The sequence below is a fragment of the Uloborus diversus genome, chromosome 2, assembly GCF_026930045.1.
Source record: "Uloborus diversus isolate 005 chromosome 2, Udiv.v.3.1, whole genome shotgun sequence".
Taxonomy (NCBI): domain Eukaryota; kingdom Metazoa; phylum Arthropoda; class Arachnida; order Araneae; family Uloboridae; genus Uloborus; species Uloborus diversus.
Window position 1 is genome coordinate 46390946 of NC_072732.1, and position 22231 is coordinate 46413176.

The following is a 22231-nucleotide window of genomic DNA, read 5'->3' on the forward strand; positions in this document are numbered from 1 at the left end:
TTCAATGCTACCAGGTTAGGTTTGTCTCAACTATAGTGGTATTTTTATCGTTATCATCTATGCTAATAACAGATGATCGGGGCTAAGTAAGGAGATACAGGATTGCATCACAAGCAACTTGTATGCTGTGAAATGAAAATTAGTTTGGGAAAACATAATATTTAAATGGTTATACAATTAAATTAACACTCATATGAATTCCACAGAGGAACAAAGATAAGTTTTTAGTGCCAATCGCTTAAAGTTTAAGGCGTGCTTATAGTTTTTTCTTTTTTAGTATGGAGCATTTTTATGAAAAAAAATAAGGTGAAGTTTCGGGATAGTAACTTCTTACTATTTCTGAAATACATTTACACTAAAAAGAATAAAATAAAAATTTTTGAAAAAAAAAAAAAAAAAGAACCGACTTCGATAGACAAAATCATTCACAGCCATAACTCAACTACAACTATAAAAATTAAACCAGGCCCAGTTTCTTCACTACCACATACATTATTCATTGATAACAGCATATAAATGTTTCGTTCCTAACCTTTGATTTTCTGCAAAAAAAAAGAACGAAGCATGGTTACACTACATTTACCTTTTTGTTTTTGCGCCAACTTCAAAAATTATGTTTTAAAAGTATTATCGATGGTGTTTAAAAAATAAAATTATTTTTCCTTTTTAGAGCACATTTGAAGTCGGTTCTATTTTTTCTTTTTTCAAAATTTTTTTATCCAAGTCGATATTTTATATTAGAAATAACGCGGTCAAAAAGGTTTGGCAGGGATAATATTTCATTTGCGTCTGAAAGGTTAAAAACGTATTAGGATGAGCTGTTTTTTACTGGTTTTACAAAGAATGAATAGTGTAAAATATAATAAAAGAATTGCACTATGTATGGCATGCATTATTGTTAAGGATTTATTATTAAAAAGACTTGTCAGGGATAACATTTCATTTGCGTCTGAAAGGTAAAAAACGTATTTGGATGAGCTGTTTTTTACTGGTTTTACGAAGAATGAATAGTGTCAAATATAATAAAAGAATTGCACTATGTATGGCATGCATTATTGTTAATTAGTATCGCAGCATATAATATACTATTTGAAAAATGAAAATTTTTGATGAACTTCAAACTGGGAGTTTTGTGTATCTGATGCTTTTCTACCAACATTTTATTGTTTTGAAAAACAAAATTTAATCTTACGTAAAAACACCGTGGGGAGGGGTTCGAAAAATCTTACGTACCCTTATATGGGGAGGGGGGTCATAAATTTCCAAAATCATCCTTACGTAATTAATGAAAGGCCCTTAGCGCTACCGATAAGAGTTAATTTTGTTTGTGCTGAATATAGTTATCATTCCTTTCCTTTTCAACTTAAAATCTTCGAACAACTGCCACACTGTTAAAACTACAGGTTGCGTTCGGCACCTTTCAGGGGTGAAACGCGTGTTCACCAGCGGCACCCAATACGGAGCCGAAATCGCACCTCTTATTAGGGTGAAAAACGGGCACCTTTTAAAAGACAGACAGCGGCGGTGAAAAGAAGGAACCTTCAGAGAGATAAATGGCACCGTTACTGATTTCTACAGTAGATCGTCTTCCCTCCCTCCCCCGTATTGTGTGCATTTTTGAATATTATTGTGTTTATTGTTTCTGCTTATGATATACAAAGTCTTGGTACGTTTTTCACATTGAATTGATTTTGGATTAAAACTTGTCATTTAAGGCTTTTGATCACATTTCAGACTTTCCAACATAATTTAGAAGAGTTCATGACTTCAATTCCTCTATTCGAGTAGTAGTAACCCTTGGATTGTTCAGTAGTTTTAAATAATATTGACATTTACTACAGCATGGTACCAAAAATTAAGAATGTAGGCATCTATGGATAATTTACGGACACATTCAAATTTTTCAGTTATATTACGATCATGGAAAAATCAAATCGTTTCATAAATTGCAGGCGTTTCATAAACGTTCAAAATATTTTAATCAAGAGTAACATATTGATACGTATACATATATGGTTCGACATTTGAATGTCCTATTTGAACATAAGTAATCTAAAAAAGCACTTTTTTTTTCTTTTTTAAATAGGAACTTTTTTGATATTAAAATCAAAACAAATTTTTGGCATCCCACATAATAAAAAAGCATTGGAAACAGAAATTAGAAAAAAAATAATAAACGCGTCTAGACAATGCATTCGTTTTTTTTTTTTTTTTTTTTTTTTTGAAATAACACAAACGAAATATTTTTACGTAATGAGTCATGGCATGAAACACACAGAGAGATTTCTTTTCCAAGCGTCTTTTTTTTTCCTTTGCTACGTCTACGCAGCTGTTTTATTGAGAAGATAAAGACATTTAGTGTATCTGCTGTAGCAGTTAAGTTACATCGCTAAATTTTCATAACGGTTACTTATTAATTATTTCGTATTGCTAACAATAAACATTTTGGGAAAAATCCGCGAGACCGCTGACGCGACAAGGAAGTAACAGCATATATTAGTACACATGATAGAAAAAGCCATACATCACTATGTTAAAACGGTTAACTATAAACAAGAAGTAGTACTCAGTTTACTTTGTTGAAACTCGACTCTGAAAACACTAAAAGCCTGTTGGAAAGCCTTAAATGTTATACCATGATTAAATGACTGTACTTACGCAAGGTTTTGAAGGTTTGTCCCAGAAATGTTGAATTTTAATCCAGTTTAGTTGTCAATTCAATGTGAAAATTTAATGTACCAACAACTACGTTGCTGCATCGTCATCCGCCATTAAAGTGGCTGAATTGAGCTTGTGCCGGATCGCACAGCGCATGTGCTAGTGAGGCACCTTTGCGGAGGAAAAGAATCGCTATTGGCTACTGCGTGAGCTGATGGCTCTTCATTACCTTCTTTCATCTACTGAGGTGCTAAAAGATATCGGAACAATATTTCCTAGCCTCTGTGACTCTCTATGGCTCCGTCTTTGCACCCTAAGGCGGAAAATCGCACCTATCTGGCTCCTCCGGTTTTAACAGTGCATCTTATGAAGAAATATTTGGTTTTTAAACGAAATGCAGGTTTATTTGTCTCCTTATTAGAAAGTTTCTGCCAAAAATTGTATAAAGTTTGAACGAAAATGTTTTACAGTTTGTTTAGCACAGATCGCGTGCTGAGATACACACACTATCACACACATGTACTAAAATTTCTTTTTAGTAAAGATTATATTTAATGATGTCTTCGGAAAAATTAAATGAAGCTGCAAACTGCTCCAAATTTATTCTGAAGAGAGATTCCATTTTAGATCAGGCAGAACCTGTCCCATGACCATCAGCAACTAAAAAAAAAAAATATAGTTGTTACAACTAGGGGGCATATGAACTATTCCAAAAGGATTTTGCAAGTTTTTTTTTTTTGCTTCAGTTGCAGCCTACTAAAATTCTGCATAAAATCGACCATTTTGGAAAAAAAGCAACAAAACACTCAAATGGATTTAGCCTATTTAAGTAATTAATATTTTTTAAAAAATAAATAAGGACTCATATATCATCCAGACATCCTTTTTGAAAATTTAGTTTTGTTTATTGATAAAGAAAAAACAATTGTGGTAAAAAACTGCCTTTTTGCAGATTTTATTATTTTTCCGCATGAAAAATTTTTCTTTTATTTTTTTACTAAATGAAAATGGTAGTTTAAAGCTTTTATATAGTAGTTTCACGACATGTTTTATTATAATCCTAAGATGCATACAACCTCGGAAATAAAATTTGGAATTTTTAACATTTCCAACAATTAACAATTTTTGAAGTAAGCTTACTCAAAAACCCATTTTTATAAAATCTAAAAATTGACTCATTTGGACCGCTGTTAATGCTTAAAAGAAGTGGATACACACAAAACGCTTTTTCCTCATAAAACGTTTCATGATCTTTTGAAGGTGATCTTATCATCCGTAGTGTGCATGTAAAGTGAAAATGTATAATAATTTCACTTACTGATACATTAATGCCTAACAGTTACAGTAAGAGTATAATTTGTTAGTAACAGCCAAAATTTAAATGACTTTTAATAATAGACTATAAAATCGCCCGCCAAGGTATGACGGGTGAAAATTTGAACGAAGCAATTGCCTGTTTGGTGATATTTTGATTGTTGATTTTTTAACCCTATCTCCAGTAAATGAACCTGAAACTCCAGTAGATAGCGTTCATTGTTGACCACTTTTTCTTTTCTTCATTCCCCTGAAACGACACAGTATTACCAGTAAAACCGTTAAGTTACCGGATGCAGTTCAGCCTTGTCACAACACTGTAAAAAAAATCCGCAACGTTACTGAGTATCTGGCCGTGGTAGCCCGGTCGGTAGAGTGTCGGATTCGGGGCCGGAGAGTCCTGGGTTCGAACCTCGATGGTCGAAGACCCACCGTCGTCATTAAAGGTGACTGGGCGACGTTAAATATGCTCGTGGTCTCAATGTCCTCCAAGTGAAACGATACCTCTGGGGGTGCTAGCACCAGGTAGCTATTAGCTCCTGAACTAGTTCTAAATTCTCATAAACTGTTCGATCCGGTGATGGTGCTGCCATCTATCGGTATATAAAATAATGGAGGCAAGGCACTTAGTATGCAGTCCTCGACATAAATACAGTTGTAGTCAGTTCTGACTCTGAATAGGGTACTGAGTATCTCCGTGTAACGTTTCGGGATTTCAATGATTTTTATACACTTCCTAGAAAAATCAAGTATCATAGTCAAAAAGTTTCCTGAAGTGCTACATCTTGCACGAATGCAGACTTTTTTTAGCTCCCAGTTTAAAGATTCAATGAGCGTATTCATAAAGTGTATTGACTGCCGTTCGATTACGGCATGTCCATGCTGTTTAAGCTCCCAAACGAGGCGAAAAGTATGAACTACTTGCTTTGCAAGAGTTGCAGGCGAGTAAAATTCTCGGTACTTGTTTGCACTTCTGGATTAGCTTTGGCTGTGTTTGCAATACTACTTATGGAACTTTCTTAATAAACCAGAAAGGTGCCAAGGTATTATACTATACCTACCTACGTTTACTCTAATGTTAGAGATACGACTGGCTTAAAACAGGATGATTTATGAACTTTTCAGGAAGCTTCCGGGATGGTTTCAGGAAGTTTACTGAATTTTAACGGAAAACATTCCTGGTTTTTGTAAGGCAATTTACCGGCGGAAATTGGGCACATCAGCTGCCCATTATTTTCCAGGAACGTTTCTGAATCATTTTTACAGTGAATAAAGCCTTTCCCTGCATGTCAATCATTACCAAAACATATTACTAAATTATCATGCCGTGGCGCGAGTTTCCTTGTTGATGACGTCAGGTGCGTTACTCGATCATTGGCTAGTATATATATGAGGATGTGTAACGAACCGCTTTCGGTGATTCAGTCAATTCGTCTTTTGGTATGATTCTGCCTATTATAGAAGAGCCTTGGGTGACCATAACCATCTAACTCCGCTATTTACATAACTTTTTGCTGATCAGAGCTCGATTTGCATGGGAGCTTAGCTTTCGTGCTTGTTTTTTTGAGCAATCACGATTGCTTATTGTTCTCACTTGATTGTTTTGATGTCCTTTGATTTTATTTTCCCACCGCCACTCTCTGCAGCATCACCGTCCACCGGGTCCTCACGGTGCTGCTCCTATAGCGAAAGCCGTCTCCAGGTTGCCTCCATGTCCTACACACACGCGCATAAATACACAACTAAATACACACACACACGCACACACGCACGCACACACATATATACACAAACACATGCACACATACACCTACACACATACACAAACACATACACACAATTACATACAGACACCTACACATGCACACACACACAAACACATACACACACATACAATCAACTACCCACACATTCATGCCTGCACACAGACACAAACACATACGCCTACACACACATACACATAACCCCCCACATACACACACATTCATACACACAACTACTCACACACGTATGCCTGCACACAGACACAAACACACATGCCTACACACACATACACATACTCCTACACACAACACACACACACAAACACACACGCCTATATACACACACTCGTGATTGCGAAAAACATAATTTGAATTCAAGATGTCAAAATTCAAATTAATTTTTTTTTTCACGTGAATTTTTGTATTGTTGACTGAATTCAAACCATTTAAGCATTTAAATGTTCTGAAGATAGAAGTTCTCTTGCATTTCTTCTGTTAGAAATCGGATCCCAGGCTATAATAGCCATCTTTGGGGATCTGTTTGGTTTCCTCTTATAACCATCTTCAATTGATTCCATTTGTCATAAAACAGGTATGAATTTAACTTCTGAAATTATAGGTGAGTTTTGCGTTTTGAAGTTAGTACTTATATTTAAAAGTAATCATGCGAGGTAGGATCCCAAAATTCTGGGACAACGCACAACAATGACAACCAAAGCACATAAAGAAAAATAAATCGTTTTAAGCGAATTCTCTTTGGGCTTGGATGGCTTTCCCTGTGTCATGTTATGAAGTTGCCAGTTTTAATTGAAAGAAAAAAAATTTGACTCTTTGATGCATCTAAGTGAAGGTGAACGCATAACTTTTAAACAAAATAAAGTAATTATGAAAAAAGAAAAAGGAAAGATTTTAACTGTTACTGTTAAATTACACTATTATTGTACTAGGCAATAATACAGGGTGTCCGAAAAGTCCTTGACACATTTAAAAAATTCATGGAAAACCAACAAATTGTAGTATGCATTTGCGGTTTGTACCATAATACTTCACAGGTTCAAGAGTTTTTATGATATCGGAAAAAAAAGGGAAAAGAAAAAAAAGCATTTCGCAGCCAGGGTATCAGTATATGCTATTCTTGTAATTCTTCATTTAGTAATTTTCATTCCATTTCGCGTTTTCTCATGTCAACAAAAACGATTTAAAACTTAAATGAAAAAAAATGAAAAATTATCATAAAAGCTTTGTGCTACAATGTGATTAAAGTAAAAAAAACAACGTAAATAAAGCACAAATTATAAAGAAAATACAGCATATAGCTATTTCAATAGCTAGATGAAAGTTCTTAGCTATTTCATAGATATTTTAATAGCAATGAAATACCTACATGCTCTATTTTCTTCAAAAGTTGTGCTTTATTTACGTTGTTTTTCACTTTAATCGATTTAAAATTTATTTTTAACCGCACCCTGTATACCAGAATTTCAGTGAATGAAATTATGAGACGTTATTTTTTTACATGCACGCGAAGGGCGATAAGGTCACTTTCCAAAAATCATGAAGCTTTTTCCGAGGAAAAACACAGGGTTTGGTGTACATTCCTTTGTTAATCATTAAATAAGGCTCAAATGAGCCAATATTTAGATTTTACAAATGGTTTTTTTGAATCAATTCATTTCAAAAATCGTTATATTTTTTTAAATTTTCCAAATTTCAAGTTTTATTTCCAGGGCTGTATGCCTCTAAGGATTATCATAAAATATGATATGAAACTATCATATAAGAGCTTTAGACTGCCGTCTCCGTTAGTAAAACAAATATTTTTTTCATGGAGAAAAAAAAATCATAAAATCGGTAAAAATCCAGTTTTTCAACACAAAAATATTTTTTTTTTATCAATTGACCAAATGAAATTTTCAAAAACGATATTTAGCTGATATATGGGTCTTTATATAATTAAAAAAATATTCAAACTTATTAATTACTTTCGAAACAGTGTCCAATTCAAATCGAGTGTTTTGCTGGTTTTTCTTCCAAAAAGGCCGATTCTGTGCAGAATTTTAGTAGGCTGTAACTGAAGAAAACAATTTTTTCCTGCAAAGTTCTTTGGGAATGAATGCCCCTTAGTAGTTACTACAGTTGGACTCTTTACGAACCCCCTATTTAACGAATTTCGCTATTTAGCGAATTTTTCTTTTTCCCCGACTTAAATGAAGGCAAAAACCCCTATTTACCGAATAATAAACCCCGAATTAACGAATTATTTTTAAAGTGGAAAAAAATTTTTTTTGGTTAATTTGAGTTAGGAAATATTGGATTGTTTTCCATATGTTAAATCCATATTGTCCGAAGCAGAAAAAGACTTTTCTTGGAATTAGCCGCTTTTTGACGGGCGAGGGGACAACCAACGAACATTGATTCTAATTCAGAAAGCGATAATGAAACTCCCAATAAAACTTACTTTTTCAAGTGCTTTACATGGCATGGAAACTAAAAACATGTCTCATGCAGCAGGCTGCAAATGACACAGTATTTTCTTCTCTCCATGAAGTCGAAAGATAACTATTCTGAGTCAAGTATCAAGGAAATTTAAAATTCCAAATGAACTAGTTTGTAACAAGTCGTGAAATGCTGAATAAAAAGTGTACAATTTCTAATTATGGATATTTTTGCGCAGTTGCTTATTAGGAGCTTAATATAAGGTAAGAGCAGTTAAAAAAAATTTCACACCCCAATATTACGAATAACCCCGATTCGTCTAAAAGTTTCGATCCCGATGAATTCGTTATGTCGGGGTCCGACTGTACTGTATTTTTGTAAAAAAAAATAAAAAAAATCGGTGATGGTCATATGGTACTTTTCATACCTGCGTTTAAATGGAATGACTCTGAAGAAAAAAAATTAAGGTATAATCTTAAGCGCATTATAAGAAACTAAGAGAAAAAAAAAACATATCAACAGAAAATAATGGTGAATTAATAAAATGGTAGTTGAAATATAGACATAAATGAAATAAATAGCTAATAGTAACAAAAACAAGGACAAAAAAATAGCGTTAGAAATAAATAAAAAAACTGACAAAGTACAGAGTTTGGCTTTAAAAGTCTTAAGATTTTAAATAATTACTTTTACTTCAAACCATCAAGTAAAGGAATAAAAGAAAATGATGAGATTTGTTTTACAAACAAAAACCGTGCAAAGGTAAACAGGAGGCATCTAAGAAACTGCCTTTCGATCAGTGTCAAAACTTTAAACGTGTGTAGATTTTTTGTTCGTTTAAGCTATAAAATGCATGCGTATTTTTTTTTCTTTGTCGATTAATTTTTGTTGAATTTTTTTTCAAATCTGTGTTACAAATAACAAGAAAATAAATAAATAAATAACTATGTTATTATGGTTAGGAATCTTTTTTGTATGTTGTTAATATATCGTATACTAGTAGCAACACGGGTCTTTAGATACGGGGGAATATTTTCAACGAAAATCATAACCTAATGTTTTTTACGAGCCAAAATGTTTTTTAGTCTATCATTTTTTAGCATTTGTTCTGCATGAAACATCTTTTCGGTAAAAATCTTCTTTACGACACGGCAGTCACAAAAAATGTAGGTATTTATTGAAAAAAAAAAGGAGGAACTGAAGAATGCATAAAAGTGATAACTCGCATAATTCAGAACCTTACCACTTCCTTACAACATCAATTATCTCATATTTTGGTCTAATTTGTATGCCTTGTTTCATTGTATTTGTAATAGTATTTGCTTAAAAATGTTTCAAAAAGGTTTATAAATATTAGTTTTATTCGTAAAACTAATTTAATCAATTTTTTGAAAACAGAGCCTACATTTTTAAACATCAGTTTACTCTGTGATCTTCGTTTTCTTTTATTATATTTTATCAGTAAAAGTAAATGCCTTAATCTTAGCATTTAACTTTTAGAAACGCTCAGGAGCAGTTTTAATTTTAAGCTTTTCTAAACGACTAGTTGGAAATGTCACAACATTTTTATTTATTTTACTTACAGATCATCCGAAATCGTCTACGTAAGTTTAATCTCATATCCGTTTAGAGTTTGAGCAATACTTAGTGAAAACTTTTGCAGGGAACTTCTATTTTCTCAAGAAGGAGAAAAATAAACGATTACTAACGCCCCCTACATTCAATGTCTCTTCCTGAGGACTAGGCATCACAACACATCATTCAGGTCCCCTGAAAGAGAAGCAGCAAACTTTTCCAAAGTTCTATTGATTTTCTCGGAGTCTTTGCGCGCCGGATTGCAGATTTATTAAAAGTCAGGTATTTAGATTAAAATTGTGATTAAAACAGTGTTTTAATGGAAAATATTTTAGAAAAAGCTTATTGTATTTTTTCAATAAAATTTGTTTTATAGGAAAATCTTCCACGATGTCAAACTTTAGAACTTTATCTATTATTAACCTCAATGTTGTCATGTTAAATGTCGAATAACCAATCTATTTAAAACCTTGACTGAAAACGCATCTCAAAATATTTTACTGTATCTGTTGAAAAAGTCTTTTCAAAATTTTAATTTTGTGTTTAACAAGTAGAGACAACTTATGGCGAAAATGAAAAAATAGTTCCATTTAAAACTAACCATATTACGTACATGAAAAATAACTTTTGTTAATTGCTCGATTTTTGTATTACTCAATTTGATGAAACTGCACATACTGTAAAAACTCGCTCTTAGCACAAATAAAAGCTCAATAACTACGTCTCAAACAACGTTATTTATGATCAATTTATTGTTCTATGAAATTTCTTCATTTTAAAGCATTTATGAAACTTAAACGATCGTTTCAAATGTGACAATCCAGAGGAGAAGCAACATTCAATGACATTTTTGTGGTGATATTTTGCTTGTTATTATGGCATTGCTTTCTTCTGACTAAAGAGTTAATTTACCTAATAGTACATTCTGCTGGTGATTGTGCATCGTATCCATCACATGCATATTTCGTACACTATATTTACCTTTTAAAGCATAAATAGAATCTTTTTCAACGATGCTTTTGCATTAGCTCTTCAAAATGGAAAGTCATTATTAGTCCAAACGACGTAATTGTTAATTTAAGCTTCTACATGGAACTGCGAATTATTTTCTTTTCGTGTACATATCTGGATGCTAAATCAGTACAACTTTTTGATGTATTAAAGGTATAATTTCTTGATTGCGCAAATAATATGGAAGCTACTTGCATCAGGTGATTTAATTCAGAGTATTAAAATGACCACAAAATCAATTACAGAATGACTTTGTTTGGTGACATGCATATGAAAGACGAATTTCTTCATTCTGTGCCCACTCCAGAGAGGATGTTGAATTATACTCAACTATCATTTACGGAGCTGATAACCTCAAATGAAACTACGACTCCACCCGAAGCATTTACGGAATTATTCGAAGTTCCAATCGGAGTGGCAGCGCTGTTACTAGTGTCATACGGCGCGGTTTTTCTTGTAGCTGTTGTTGGAAATATCTGCGTACTTTGGGTAGTGATATCTCGGCGCAGGATGCGAACTGTCACCAATTATTTCATTGGAAATCTGGCTCTCGCTGATGTCGTTATTGGACTGCTTGCCGTGCCATTCCAATTCCAAGCCGCCTTGTTGCAGAAATGGCTTTTACCGGCGTTCATGTGTGCTTTTTGCCCATTCATTCAAGTACTGTCAGTTAATGTGAGCGTTTTCACTCTATCTGCTATAGCATTCGACAGATACATATCAGTACTGCATCCTTTCAAAAGACAAGGAACGTCGAAACTTTCTGCAAAGCTCATCATACTTTGCATATGGCTGTTCGGGGCGCTTGCGGCATCGCCATATTTGATCGCATATCATGTGACTTTTGTGTATAATCCCCCGACTGGTGACTTTACTAGGCCCTTTTGTGCGAATACTGGCGTATCTACAAGACTTTGGGGAATGTACCAGTATGGACTCGTTGCTCTACAGTATGTACTTCCCCTGTGCTTCATTGCTTTTGCCTACGGAAAGATGGGAATGAGATTGAGGATGGAGGGATGCGTGACAGCCCCAAGAGATGACACTGTCCTCAAGAACAAGAAAAAAGTAAGTTCATTTCTTGTACCTAAGCAATGAAAAAAAAAAAAAAAAAAAAAAAAGAAAATTAATTTGAATTCTGAAATTTTGAATTCAAGTTATGTTTTTCGCAATCACGAACTGAGACAGGACCCTACTGATTGGAGTTATTGTTTCTAGAAACGGCTCCTGTCCCCCCCAAGCCTGCCTCTCCTCCTGGGCGGTTACGTGTGCATAGTTGTGTGTGTGCGTAGACCTGTGTGTATGCACGTAGGCGTGTGTGAGTGTATGTGTGTGAAGTCGTGTGTGTGTGTATGGGTGTGAACGTGCGTATATGTAGGACATGGACGCCTCCGACCAGTAGATCGGATAGCTCAAAACCGGAGCAGCCGCGCCGCCAGCAGAAGACGATGGGCGGTGGTGCTGGTGTCCCTGGTCCAAGTTGAAAAAGGCATGGACACCAAAAACGGTCAAATGAGATCAATAAGCAATCGTGATTGCTCAAAAAAATCAATGGATTTAACATGTTTCACTTACTTGATCTCTCTGTTATTTATGCATGTACATTAGGGAGGTTCAAAAAACTTTTTTTCAGCTAGAGTCCAGGCAACTCCTTTTTTTTTTTTTTTTTGAGCAATCACGATTGCTTATTGTTCTCATTTGACAGTCCTTGACGTTGTGATTCCTTTTTCAGCTTGGACCAGCAGCACCACCGCCCACCGGCGGCTGCTCTGGTCCTGAGCACTGTCCCCCGGAATCCACTTCTGCTGGGTTGTGGCGTCCATATCCTGCACACGCATGCTTATACACCCTCGCCTACACGCGCGCGCCTTTACACACATACACAGGCCTACGAGCACACACTTAAGCCTGCACACACACAACTATACACACATAACCACCGAGAAGGAGGGACATGCTTGGGGGTTGGAGCCATTTCTAGAAACAATAACTCTAATGAGTAGAGTCTTGTCGCAACTCGTGATTGCGAAAAACATAATTTGAATTCAAAGTTTCAGAATTTAAATTAGAGTTGATTGGAGGAAAATTGTCACAAGTTTTTATTTAGACTTACTAATAGTGTTATGCTGTAAAAGTTTTAGCTTCTTACGCAAATTTGAAGAGGGTGTTCAATGACCTTCTAAAGTTTTAACATTAGCCATAGCATAGAAAATGCCACAAATTCAGAAACATTTAATTTCCCCTGCTGTTTTTTCGTAAATAACTAGAAACTCTGTCCCCTGCTTACTAACGCTTATCAACCCCCGAAGATTGCTTAGCAATCTTATTTGATCCGCAAAGGTTTAAATCGTCAATTAGAAAGAAAAAGCCTAAAAACGAATTATGAGCTCCCTTTAGAACAAAAAGCACCCCTTCCCCGGGTTTCAAAATAATTTGTACCAACTTGCAGATCGGTAAGGCCAATGGGCTCTCCTGAGCATTGCAAAACAGCAGTTGTGTAAGTTTGAAAAGCCACTTTCGTACTGTTCGTTTTCCTAAGCCAAGACTTAGCGCCAATTTGCGCATGCGTCAGGTCTGCTGTGATTTTATCAAAATAGGGAGGGAAACCCGGAAGTAAAAGGTTCAAAATAACGTGTTCAAAGACAGTAAGTGCTAGCCGTAAGTGCTCATCCTCAACCTATCGCCCCTTTTTGAAATGGAATCTTTCCTGAGTGGTAGTCTTTGCTTTCGAGAACGTACAGCATTTGTGGTCTCTTGTAATATATTTTGCTCTTTAGCTCGAGGTTTGAATTGAGTTGAGTCTAAGAATTTCCGTTAAAATCGAAACCCTTTAAAATTTGTGAATCAGAAAGAAGAAACAAACAAATCGAAAAGGCGTAAATATGGTAACGCCAAATAAAATATCAGTAATTTGAATGGAAATGAGATTTTGCAAACTTCATTAAAACTGTTTGTAACTTTTTTTTCTTTGGAGATAGAAGCTTAGTTTTTCTACCATAGTTAGATCTGAATCGAGTTAGATCTGAAGTAAAAAAAGTCGCTCTTTCCAGTGGTGTCAAAAAAAGAAAAAAAAACTGTGAGACTATTCTTTCACTTTTTACTGACAGATTTAATGAAGAAAGTAGTGCCTAAATTTTAGCTAAGCCTAAAAACGCTCGAGCTAAAAACTCAAATAACTCCCGCCGTATTTAAGTTAGTGCATTGAAACAAATTGCATGGAACGCTGAAAATTCTACCCTTTCCAACGATATATAATATTAATACGTGCAAGCAATTTTTCACACCTTTAATAGGCAATTTACCCAAAATTTGAGTTTAAAAAATTAAGTACAAAAAAAAAAAAAAAAAAAAAAAAACAAAACAAAACTAATTCGAATTGTAAAACACAAACCGGCAGGTGCAAACACCGGGGCTCGAAGTAATTTTGTACAAAATTTCAAGGCTGTAGAGGCTATGGGGTCTCCTGGAAGCAGGCCCGCTACAGACTTCCTTTCAAAATTTTCTTTGACCTTACTTTTTTCTTTTAATACAAAGAGATAATTTTATTGCAATGTATATGCATATTACTCGTGTATATTGGGATATGTAGCATTGTTTTTTTCAGCTCAATGTATTTTTCAAACCCCCTTCCCATACTTATGAAGTTTGACGGAGGGGGAGTTAGCAAGCTCTCTCAGTTGAAAAAGGAAGCTAAAATTATTCCAGTGTATTACTATCCACAAGTCTAAAAACATTGAGGGGTGTCCGGTTATCTAGGTGAATTTTTTTTTTACATGTATTTTTGAACCATCCTAATGCATACTGTACATCCCAGGTGTGAATTTGTGCGAAACGACAATCCGGCACTATTAAAAGCAACTCTAAATGTTTTAAGTAATTACATGTATTCGAATTTAGTTTATTGCATGTTCTATATGTTTGCCGTTAATTGCTATGTGTGGTGCAGAAGAAAATACAACATCTACAATACTCACTGAAAAGTTGAGACGTATATGATTTCGATGATCCACCAAATGGCAGTTTTAAGTTCAGCGGTCATTTTGAGGGGAATTTTCAAAATATTTTGCTTTAAATTAAATAAATAAAAGAAGTCACAAAAGTTGAATAGTCAGAAGTGTAGTCCGGATAATTGAGCTTGCAGTGTCTGGAAAATAGAGGAGCAGCAGTGGAAAATCAGCAGAAGAGCTGAGCTCGCCGTAAGCTGCCATGCATGTTATGTCCTTACGCAACTACTAATAAAAAGTCATCGGAGGTATTAGCAATCTGAACTACAATATCCATAGGTCATACTTCAGTAGCGTAAAAATGTTGCTCTCTATGGTGAAGTATGTTTTTTGCTATATCGCATTTAGAAACGGTAGCTCATACGGCACACAACATTTCTTAGAGCTAACACAGCTTTAGGATGAAATCGTCCTCAATAGCAATAAACAGTGATGTCCAGAATTAAGGTCACAAATATGTTAAGCAAGAGAATATTTAGCATATGTAAGGGTACTCGAAGTCTATTTATCTTAGTCCCATTGAACATGTTTGGGATGGTCTAGAAAAAGCCATTGCACAGCATACCCCTTCTCTCTAATACTCTTCAAGAGTCGTTCTTTTGGAAGAAAGGGCTTCGTTGCCCAAGCATTTATTGACACCCTCATAAAGAGTATGAAAGCTCATTGTGAAGCTTGTATTGCATTGCACGGTGGTCCCACTCCGTATTAGACAGGCTTTTTCCGAGAAAAATGCTTCCTCTGATTCATAATTTAACTCTTTTTGAGGTACCCTGTCTCCTAATTCTCAATTAAAATCGTTTCCATGTTGTTAGTTTCTACATTCTTATTCCCATTGTAATTGCACTCCTGTGCCGAAATTCGTGGCAACAAAGTGAACAGTTTTCCAGTTCTCGCAGATTTTATGTTTGTGACACAAATTTTGGACATGAGTGTAGTCTGGGGGAAAATGACACATGAAAAAACCTAAGTTACATTAAAAATCAAAATAGCAAGTCACGCTTTCCATAACACTAGGAACTCACGAAAGAATTGTACAGCTCCAAGTTATAATATTGCCTTCGTATCGTAATATTACTCAAAGTTTCGTATCATAATACATTTAAGCTTAAGTACCGTTAAGAAAATACTGAAAAAGTTCATTAAGGGACCTAGAGGGTGCAGTTCACCTTTATTTGAGGTTGTTACCAGTACGGAATAGTCATCAACGAGCTGGAATTAATAAATCGTTCGTTAAGTCTAATATATTACCTTTTCATTGATAGCGGGGAAAAAAAGAAAAAAAAAACCTAAATTGAATTGCGTCATCTTGAACTCAAATTATGTTTTTCGCAATCACGAGTGTGTGTGTGTGTTTGTAGGCGTGTGTGTTTCTGTGTGGGGAGGTATGTGTATGTGTGTAGGCATGTGTGTTTGTGTCTGTGTGCAGGCTGAGTGTGTGGGTAGTTGTGTGTATGTATGTGTGTGTGGGGGGGGTGTATATGTATGTGTGTGTAGGCTTATGTGTTTGTGTCTGTGTACAGGCATGAGTGTGTGGGTAGTTGTGTGTGTGTGTATGTGTTTGTGTATGTGTGTAGGTGTATGTATGTGTGTGTAGGTGTATGTATGTGTGTGTAGGTGTATGTATGTATGTATTTGTGTGTGTGTGTGTGTGTGTGTGTATGTATGCGTGTAAGTGTATAATATTGACGAAACCTGGAGACGGTTTTCGCTAGAGGAGCAGCATCGTGAGGAGCCGGTCGATGGTGATGCTGCAGAGGGTGGTAGTGGGAAAATAAAATCATAGGACATCAAAACAGTCAAATAAAAGCAATAAGCAATCGTGATTGCACAAAAAAAAAAAAAAAAAAAACCTGGCACTTCTCCGTTTTGAGGCTGTTTCTTTCAACTTGTATTTACCTTTACTTGGAAACAGTGAAAGATAAAATTAAAACGGTTACAGGATGAATTTCAAAAAGATTGCATACATTTCTTTGAGCTTCTTAAACGTGCTCATCGCTATTCCAGCTACTTAGCGTCAGAAGGTTAAGAGCTTCTCTGCATTCAAAAAGGGGTTTCTTGTAACTCCAAACGAAGTGCAAGCAATATTTTTTTAATTTACTCTTCGAAGAGGTTTATTTTTTCATTTAAACGTTATAATCAATATTTGAGTTAAAGTTTTTTGAAGGAATTGCATTACTTATTGCATTTTCAACTGATGCAGGCTATTTTTGCGCAATCATCAGGCTTGACTTTTCAGGAGTTACCCCTAGAAATATCAAAGATTCAGGTCCTTCGAGCATAAAGACAGATAATGCTTTATTACTTCAAAATCTCTCAATCATGCTCAAACTATACAGTAAAATATTCCTAATAAAATGCCACTTTCCCATTTAAGTAAAATCCATCTATAAATTGCTAAACGTGCGTCTCTTCTTAAATTATTCATACTGTTTTTGAAAGATTTCAAATATTTATTCGGTAACACAAAAGATCAATATTGGGAAAATTTTCTGGTCTCCAGTGGCGAGAAAAGCAAATTTATTAGTCGCTACTTTATTTTCTTGTCTCCGCAGTGGTGTAAACCAAAATACGAAAAAAAGTATCTGAACAACAATTTGACATTTGAGTTACTACTAAAGTATAGCAATTACCAGTTTAAATGAAGATTACTATAATTAATTAATGCCATTAATGTTAATCGAGGACGCAGGTGGAGCTGGGTAAAGTGTCAAAAGTTTGGCTAATGAAAGTAATATTTTTAATCGCCATTTTAAAATTTAGAATCCATTAGTATCCTTGTCTTGGTCTTGAAGGCGAAACTTTTGAGATGATCCCGCAGCTTAGATGACTTCATAGAGTCATTGTTTTAAACTTTGCTGACACAACTTTAAAAAAAAAAAAAGAGTTATTTTGAACACAGATTTATTTTATTTTTATTTCTATCACGTAAACGTCATTTTCAACTTTAATATTTCATGATGGGGGAAAGAGGGGTTCTTCTATCCCCATATTTACTATGGCTTTGCTGCTAAGTCAAAATACAAGTTTTCAGAAGTTACTGCGCACTGTAAAAAAAAAAAGTTCTTCGAAAATAATGGGAAGCTGATATGTCTAATTTCTGCCAGTAACATATCCGGCAAAAACCAATAGAGCTTCCTACTGAAAGTTAGCATCCATTTTGAAATTAACCTGAAATCTTTCAGAAAGTTTTAGAAACCTTCCCAATCATGGCCAGTCATATTTCCAGAACAACGTTCAGGAACGTTCAGCTGAAATCTAACGCATGTACAGTGGCTCCCAAAAGTGTTCGTACACCTACGACTTTCATTGAAATAGGCCATTATCCATTGATTAGAATTATTATTTCGAAATAGGTATTTTATTATAAGATCTATGATATGTTTTTTAACAAAACTACATGAAAATTTTTAATAAAACATTAAAAACATAATTTTAAAAAAATCAAAAACCGAAAAGTACCGGAAATTTTATCTCACAAAAGTCTTCGTACACTTTGAAAAAATGTCGAAAAATTAGTAAATAATCTAACTTTTTACAAAGTTATTATTTAGTAGAATATGATGCAGTATCAACAACAGCTTTTAAACGTCTGGGAATAGATTTCGTTGTTTCTTCTTTTTTTTTTTTTTTGTTCATTTTCTGAGTAAGTGTTCAGCCGCACTTCGAGTCTTACTGTTTCTAGTTCGCTTTTCGTTTCAATGGTGTATTTTCGTAATCTAGATACCAGATATCTCCAAATATGTTGTTCCATTAAGTTTAAATCTGGCGATTGAGGAGATATTTCTAAGTTTAAGGACAATTTTTGAGGCACCAAACGCAAACGTGTGCTTCTTATCGTTATCTTGATAAAAAAACAAAGTTGTTTCTGATTACCAAATTTTGGGCTAATAGTTTAAAATTGTTTTTAAAAATATTTAAATAAACAGCATAATTTATTATTTCATCAAAAAATTCCAAATTTCCAAGTCCTGATGCTATTATGCACCCTCACACAAGAAAACCTTCACCGTTCTGATTAACTGATCCAACTAAGTTCTTAAGATTAAATTCCTCATTTTTTCTTCTATTTACAATTATACAACAATTTAACCCAAAATGTTGAATTTGTTTTCATCTATAAGTAAGACATTGTTCCAAAACGTTTTGAGCTTATTTATCATTGATATTACGACGGAAGCGCTAGCTTACTGTTTTTCGCACGAATAAGAAAATTTCTGCGGGAAGAGGTCCCCTTTTAATCCAGCTAATCAGAGAACTTGGCGAACAATTTTAGGTGGAAATTAAATGTAAAATGTTTCATTCAATTCTGCAGAAACTTTTTCAGCACTCAAATGTGTCTTTTTCATAATTGTTTTAACTGTAAACCTCCGATCACGCTTTGTTAACTTTGCCAGTTGATCTTTTCTTACCTTGTTTTCGATCTGATTCTTGTCTTTAAATTAAATCATTTTATCAAACACTTCACTATAGAATGGCATAAATTAACTAATTTAGAGACATTTTAAACCAATGTATGTCTACTGTGAGGGGAAAAAATCAAATTTCGAATCGTGTTTGTTGTTTTGTACTCATACCTGCCATTTAAAAATAATAAGCAGAATATTAGGGAATAAATAAACAAAAAATTAAAGGCAAATGACTTTAAAGTGTCATTACAATGCAAAAATAATTAAAAAAAACCACAGATGATAATTTTAATCATGAATTTATTCGAAAATATTTCAGGGTACGATAACTTTTGTGGCGTATTTTTTCTGTCTCTTCGTTTTTTGACAAATTTCAAAAATAAAATCTGGCAAATTTTGAAAAAAAAAAAAAAAAAACTACTGGGTTTTATTCAGATTGGCATAGGAATGGTGTGAAAAAAAATTGGACTTCATATTCGAATTCAGTTTTGCGTTATTTTGGTTTTACTACAAAATTTCAAGGTGTACGAACACTTTTGGGAGCCACTGTATATCGAATTAGTTGGAACCTTCCTGATTTACCAGAAAACAGCCTAAAGCAGAAATGGCTGAAGCTAAGACGGAATTGCAGAAAACTCCTTCAAAGCTACAATATCCGAAGACGACATTTCGCTTTTAATCAGCTGAGTTTTTTAATCCGGAAAAGCCGCAGCTAAGCTCCCGGAGAAACACTTAATAGAGAAGCTAATATATTTTTACACTGGTAGCTAAGCATGTTTTTCATCACACTGTAAAATCGGCACTCATGGAAAAATTGCAATGCAGGCAACTTTTTCGGGAAAAAAAAACGCAGGAAACTGGTGCAAACAAATGAAATTCTGGAATATTAGCAGGAAGTAATTAGTGAGATTTCTCTCTATTTTTTTTTTACCGTGTGACTGCAAAACAGTTATATAGGGGAGGGTGGTCCGAAACGGGTAGGTTTCTTAAGAACGCTCGAAAATTGTAGTTTTTGGATTTGTATCGCAACAATTTCGGTTTTATTTCCTAGCAGGGTTTTTGAACTTTAAAATTATAAATGGTTTTTTCATTATTTTAAATAAATATTTATTTATTGTCAAACTTTACAACATTTGAAAAACCCGCTTTGCTTTACTAGGGAGCCCAAAGCGGGTGAGTTTAACTAAATTGTGATTTGGTACATTTGCCAATCAAATTTTAAGTTATAAATGAATAAAATAATTGACTAGCTACCTGCCATTATACAAAAATATATAAAAACAGCTGTATTTATCCAATTTAAAATCAACACATTTGTTTATAAAACATAAAGAAATAACTGATTAAATTAATAGACTATTTAATTGCCACATTAAAAAATAACTTTTTAAAGTTATACTTATCCTATTGAAATACAGAATCTAAATCAGCTCACGAGTCAAGAAATTATAAATAAATATATGATTAAATCATATAACCGCTTTGCCAGAAGGCACGTTGTTTATTTCAATGATTATAACCTTAAGTTTAAACGAGCTGATGTATGTCTCACATGACTTTCTTTTACTCCAATTTAATGTAATTTTCCCATTATTGGTAACTAGTGGTACCCGCACGGCTTTGCCCGTAGTAGAAATTTAAATCGTCATTTGGTTCGCCTGTATATTTACAAATAATGGATGATGAATTTCTCGCCAATTGGCTATGTTCATTCGCTCTCCCATTCCACGTTATGATTATTCCGTAATGTTCTTAAAATTGAAATAGAAAAAGAACAAAATCGAATTTTCGAAAAATCGCTTCGAAGTGCACACCCCCATGCTACAAACTAACTTTGTGCCAAATTTCATTAAAATCGGCCGAACGGTCTAGGCTCTATGCGCGTCACAGACATCCTCCGGACAGAGAGACTTTCAGCTTTATTATTAGTAATAAAGATTTTAGTGTGATTCAATAGTTTACTCTCTAAATATCACCTACAGTGGCCAAATTGAAGCCAGACTTTAAAAAAAAAAGCCAAATTTGTTGCCAAGTTGGCGACAAAACTGGCGATATATCGCCAAGTGTCCGCCAAGTAACACCACTTGAGTTTACATCGAAATTAACTATTATTTTCCCCCAAAAAGGAGCAAAAGACCCCTTAGACACATCCGAATGCAACCAAAACGGGAGGTGTCTAACTAGACCAAACTAGGAGTCTACGTACCAAATCTTAACTTTTTAGGTTATACCAACTAGTTTAGGGGATTTAACTAGGACATAACGTTCTTGATTTATGCGACATACATACGCACATACGCCCATCCGCACATACGCACATACATACATACGTACATTCAGCCGTCACGAGAAAACTCGTTGTAACTAACTCGGGAATCGTCAAAATGGATATTTCGCGTGTCTATACGTTCTTAGACACTTATCCACGTGTAGTCGAGTCGAAAAAAAAAAAACTCAACATTCATTTGAGTGTGAGCAAAATGGAAATTAAGGTCGATTTTTGAGTCAAATTTTTTTTTGCGAATACAATACTTCCTTTTTTGTAAAAGGAAGTAAAAAGAAACAAACGAAATGACTATCGTAGTTTGTAGGTGGACGGTGTCAGAATAACGTATAAAAATTGAATATAAAAAAAATAAAATCGTCTTCGACTAATCACAACTTATAAAACTTTATTTTTTTAGATATGTATATATATATATATATATTTTTTTAAAGCCTGGTTACGTCATGCCGCTTCACTACTGATGGCTGGGATTGATTAAAACTCGGGAGTGTTCATGTAAACACATCATAGGTATGCATCTCCGCTTACACACCATGGGGGGGGGGGGAGGCATACGAAAGCCTACCCGCTTTGGGCGACCTACCCGCTTTGTGCCACCTTCTCCTACTAGTTATGGAAGACAATAAAATATTCTAAGTTACTGTGTAATTAGCTGATTTATCTTCGTATTAAATCATTAAGTGTTACGCAGTAATTATGTAGCTAAGATATGCTATCACATTTATAGGAAAGCCTAAATGTTGGTAAAAGGTGTACATGTATAAGTGTTCGCTGCTA

At 34.5% G+C, this 22231-nt stretch overlaps 1 protein-coding gene across 1 annotated transcript in view; it reads left to right on the plus strand.

The window, feature by feature from the left end:
* The first annotated feature begins 11003 nt into the window (after nucleotides 1-11003).
* LOC129216297 (tachykinin-like peptides receptor 99D) overlaps nucleotides 11004-22231 on the plus strand; it is a 48072-nt gene continuing 36844 nt past the window's right edge. The window contains exon 1 of the mRNA XM_054850507.1: nucleotides 11004-11825. Within this exon, the coding sequence (XP_054706482.1) occupies nucleotides 11004-11825 (822 nt within the window). The remainder of the gene's footprint in view (nucleotides 11826-22231) is intronic.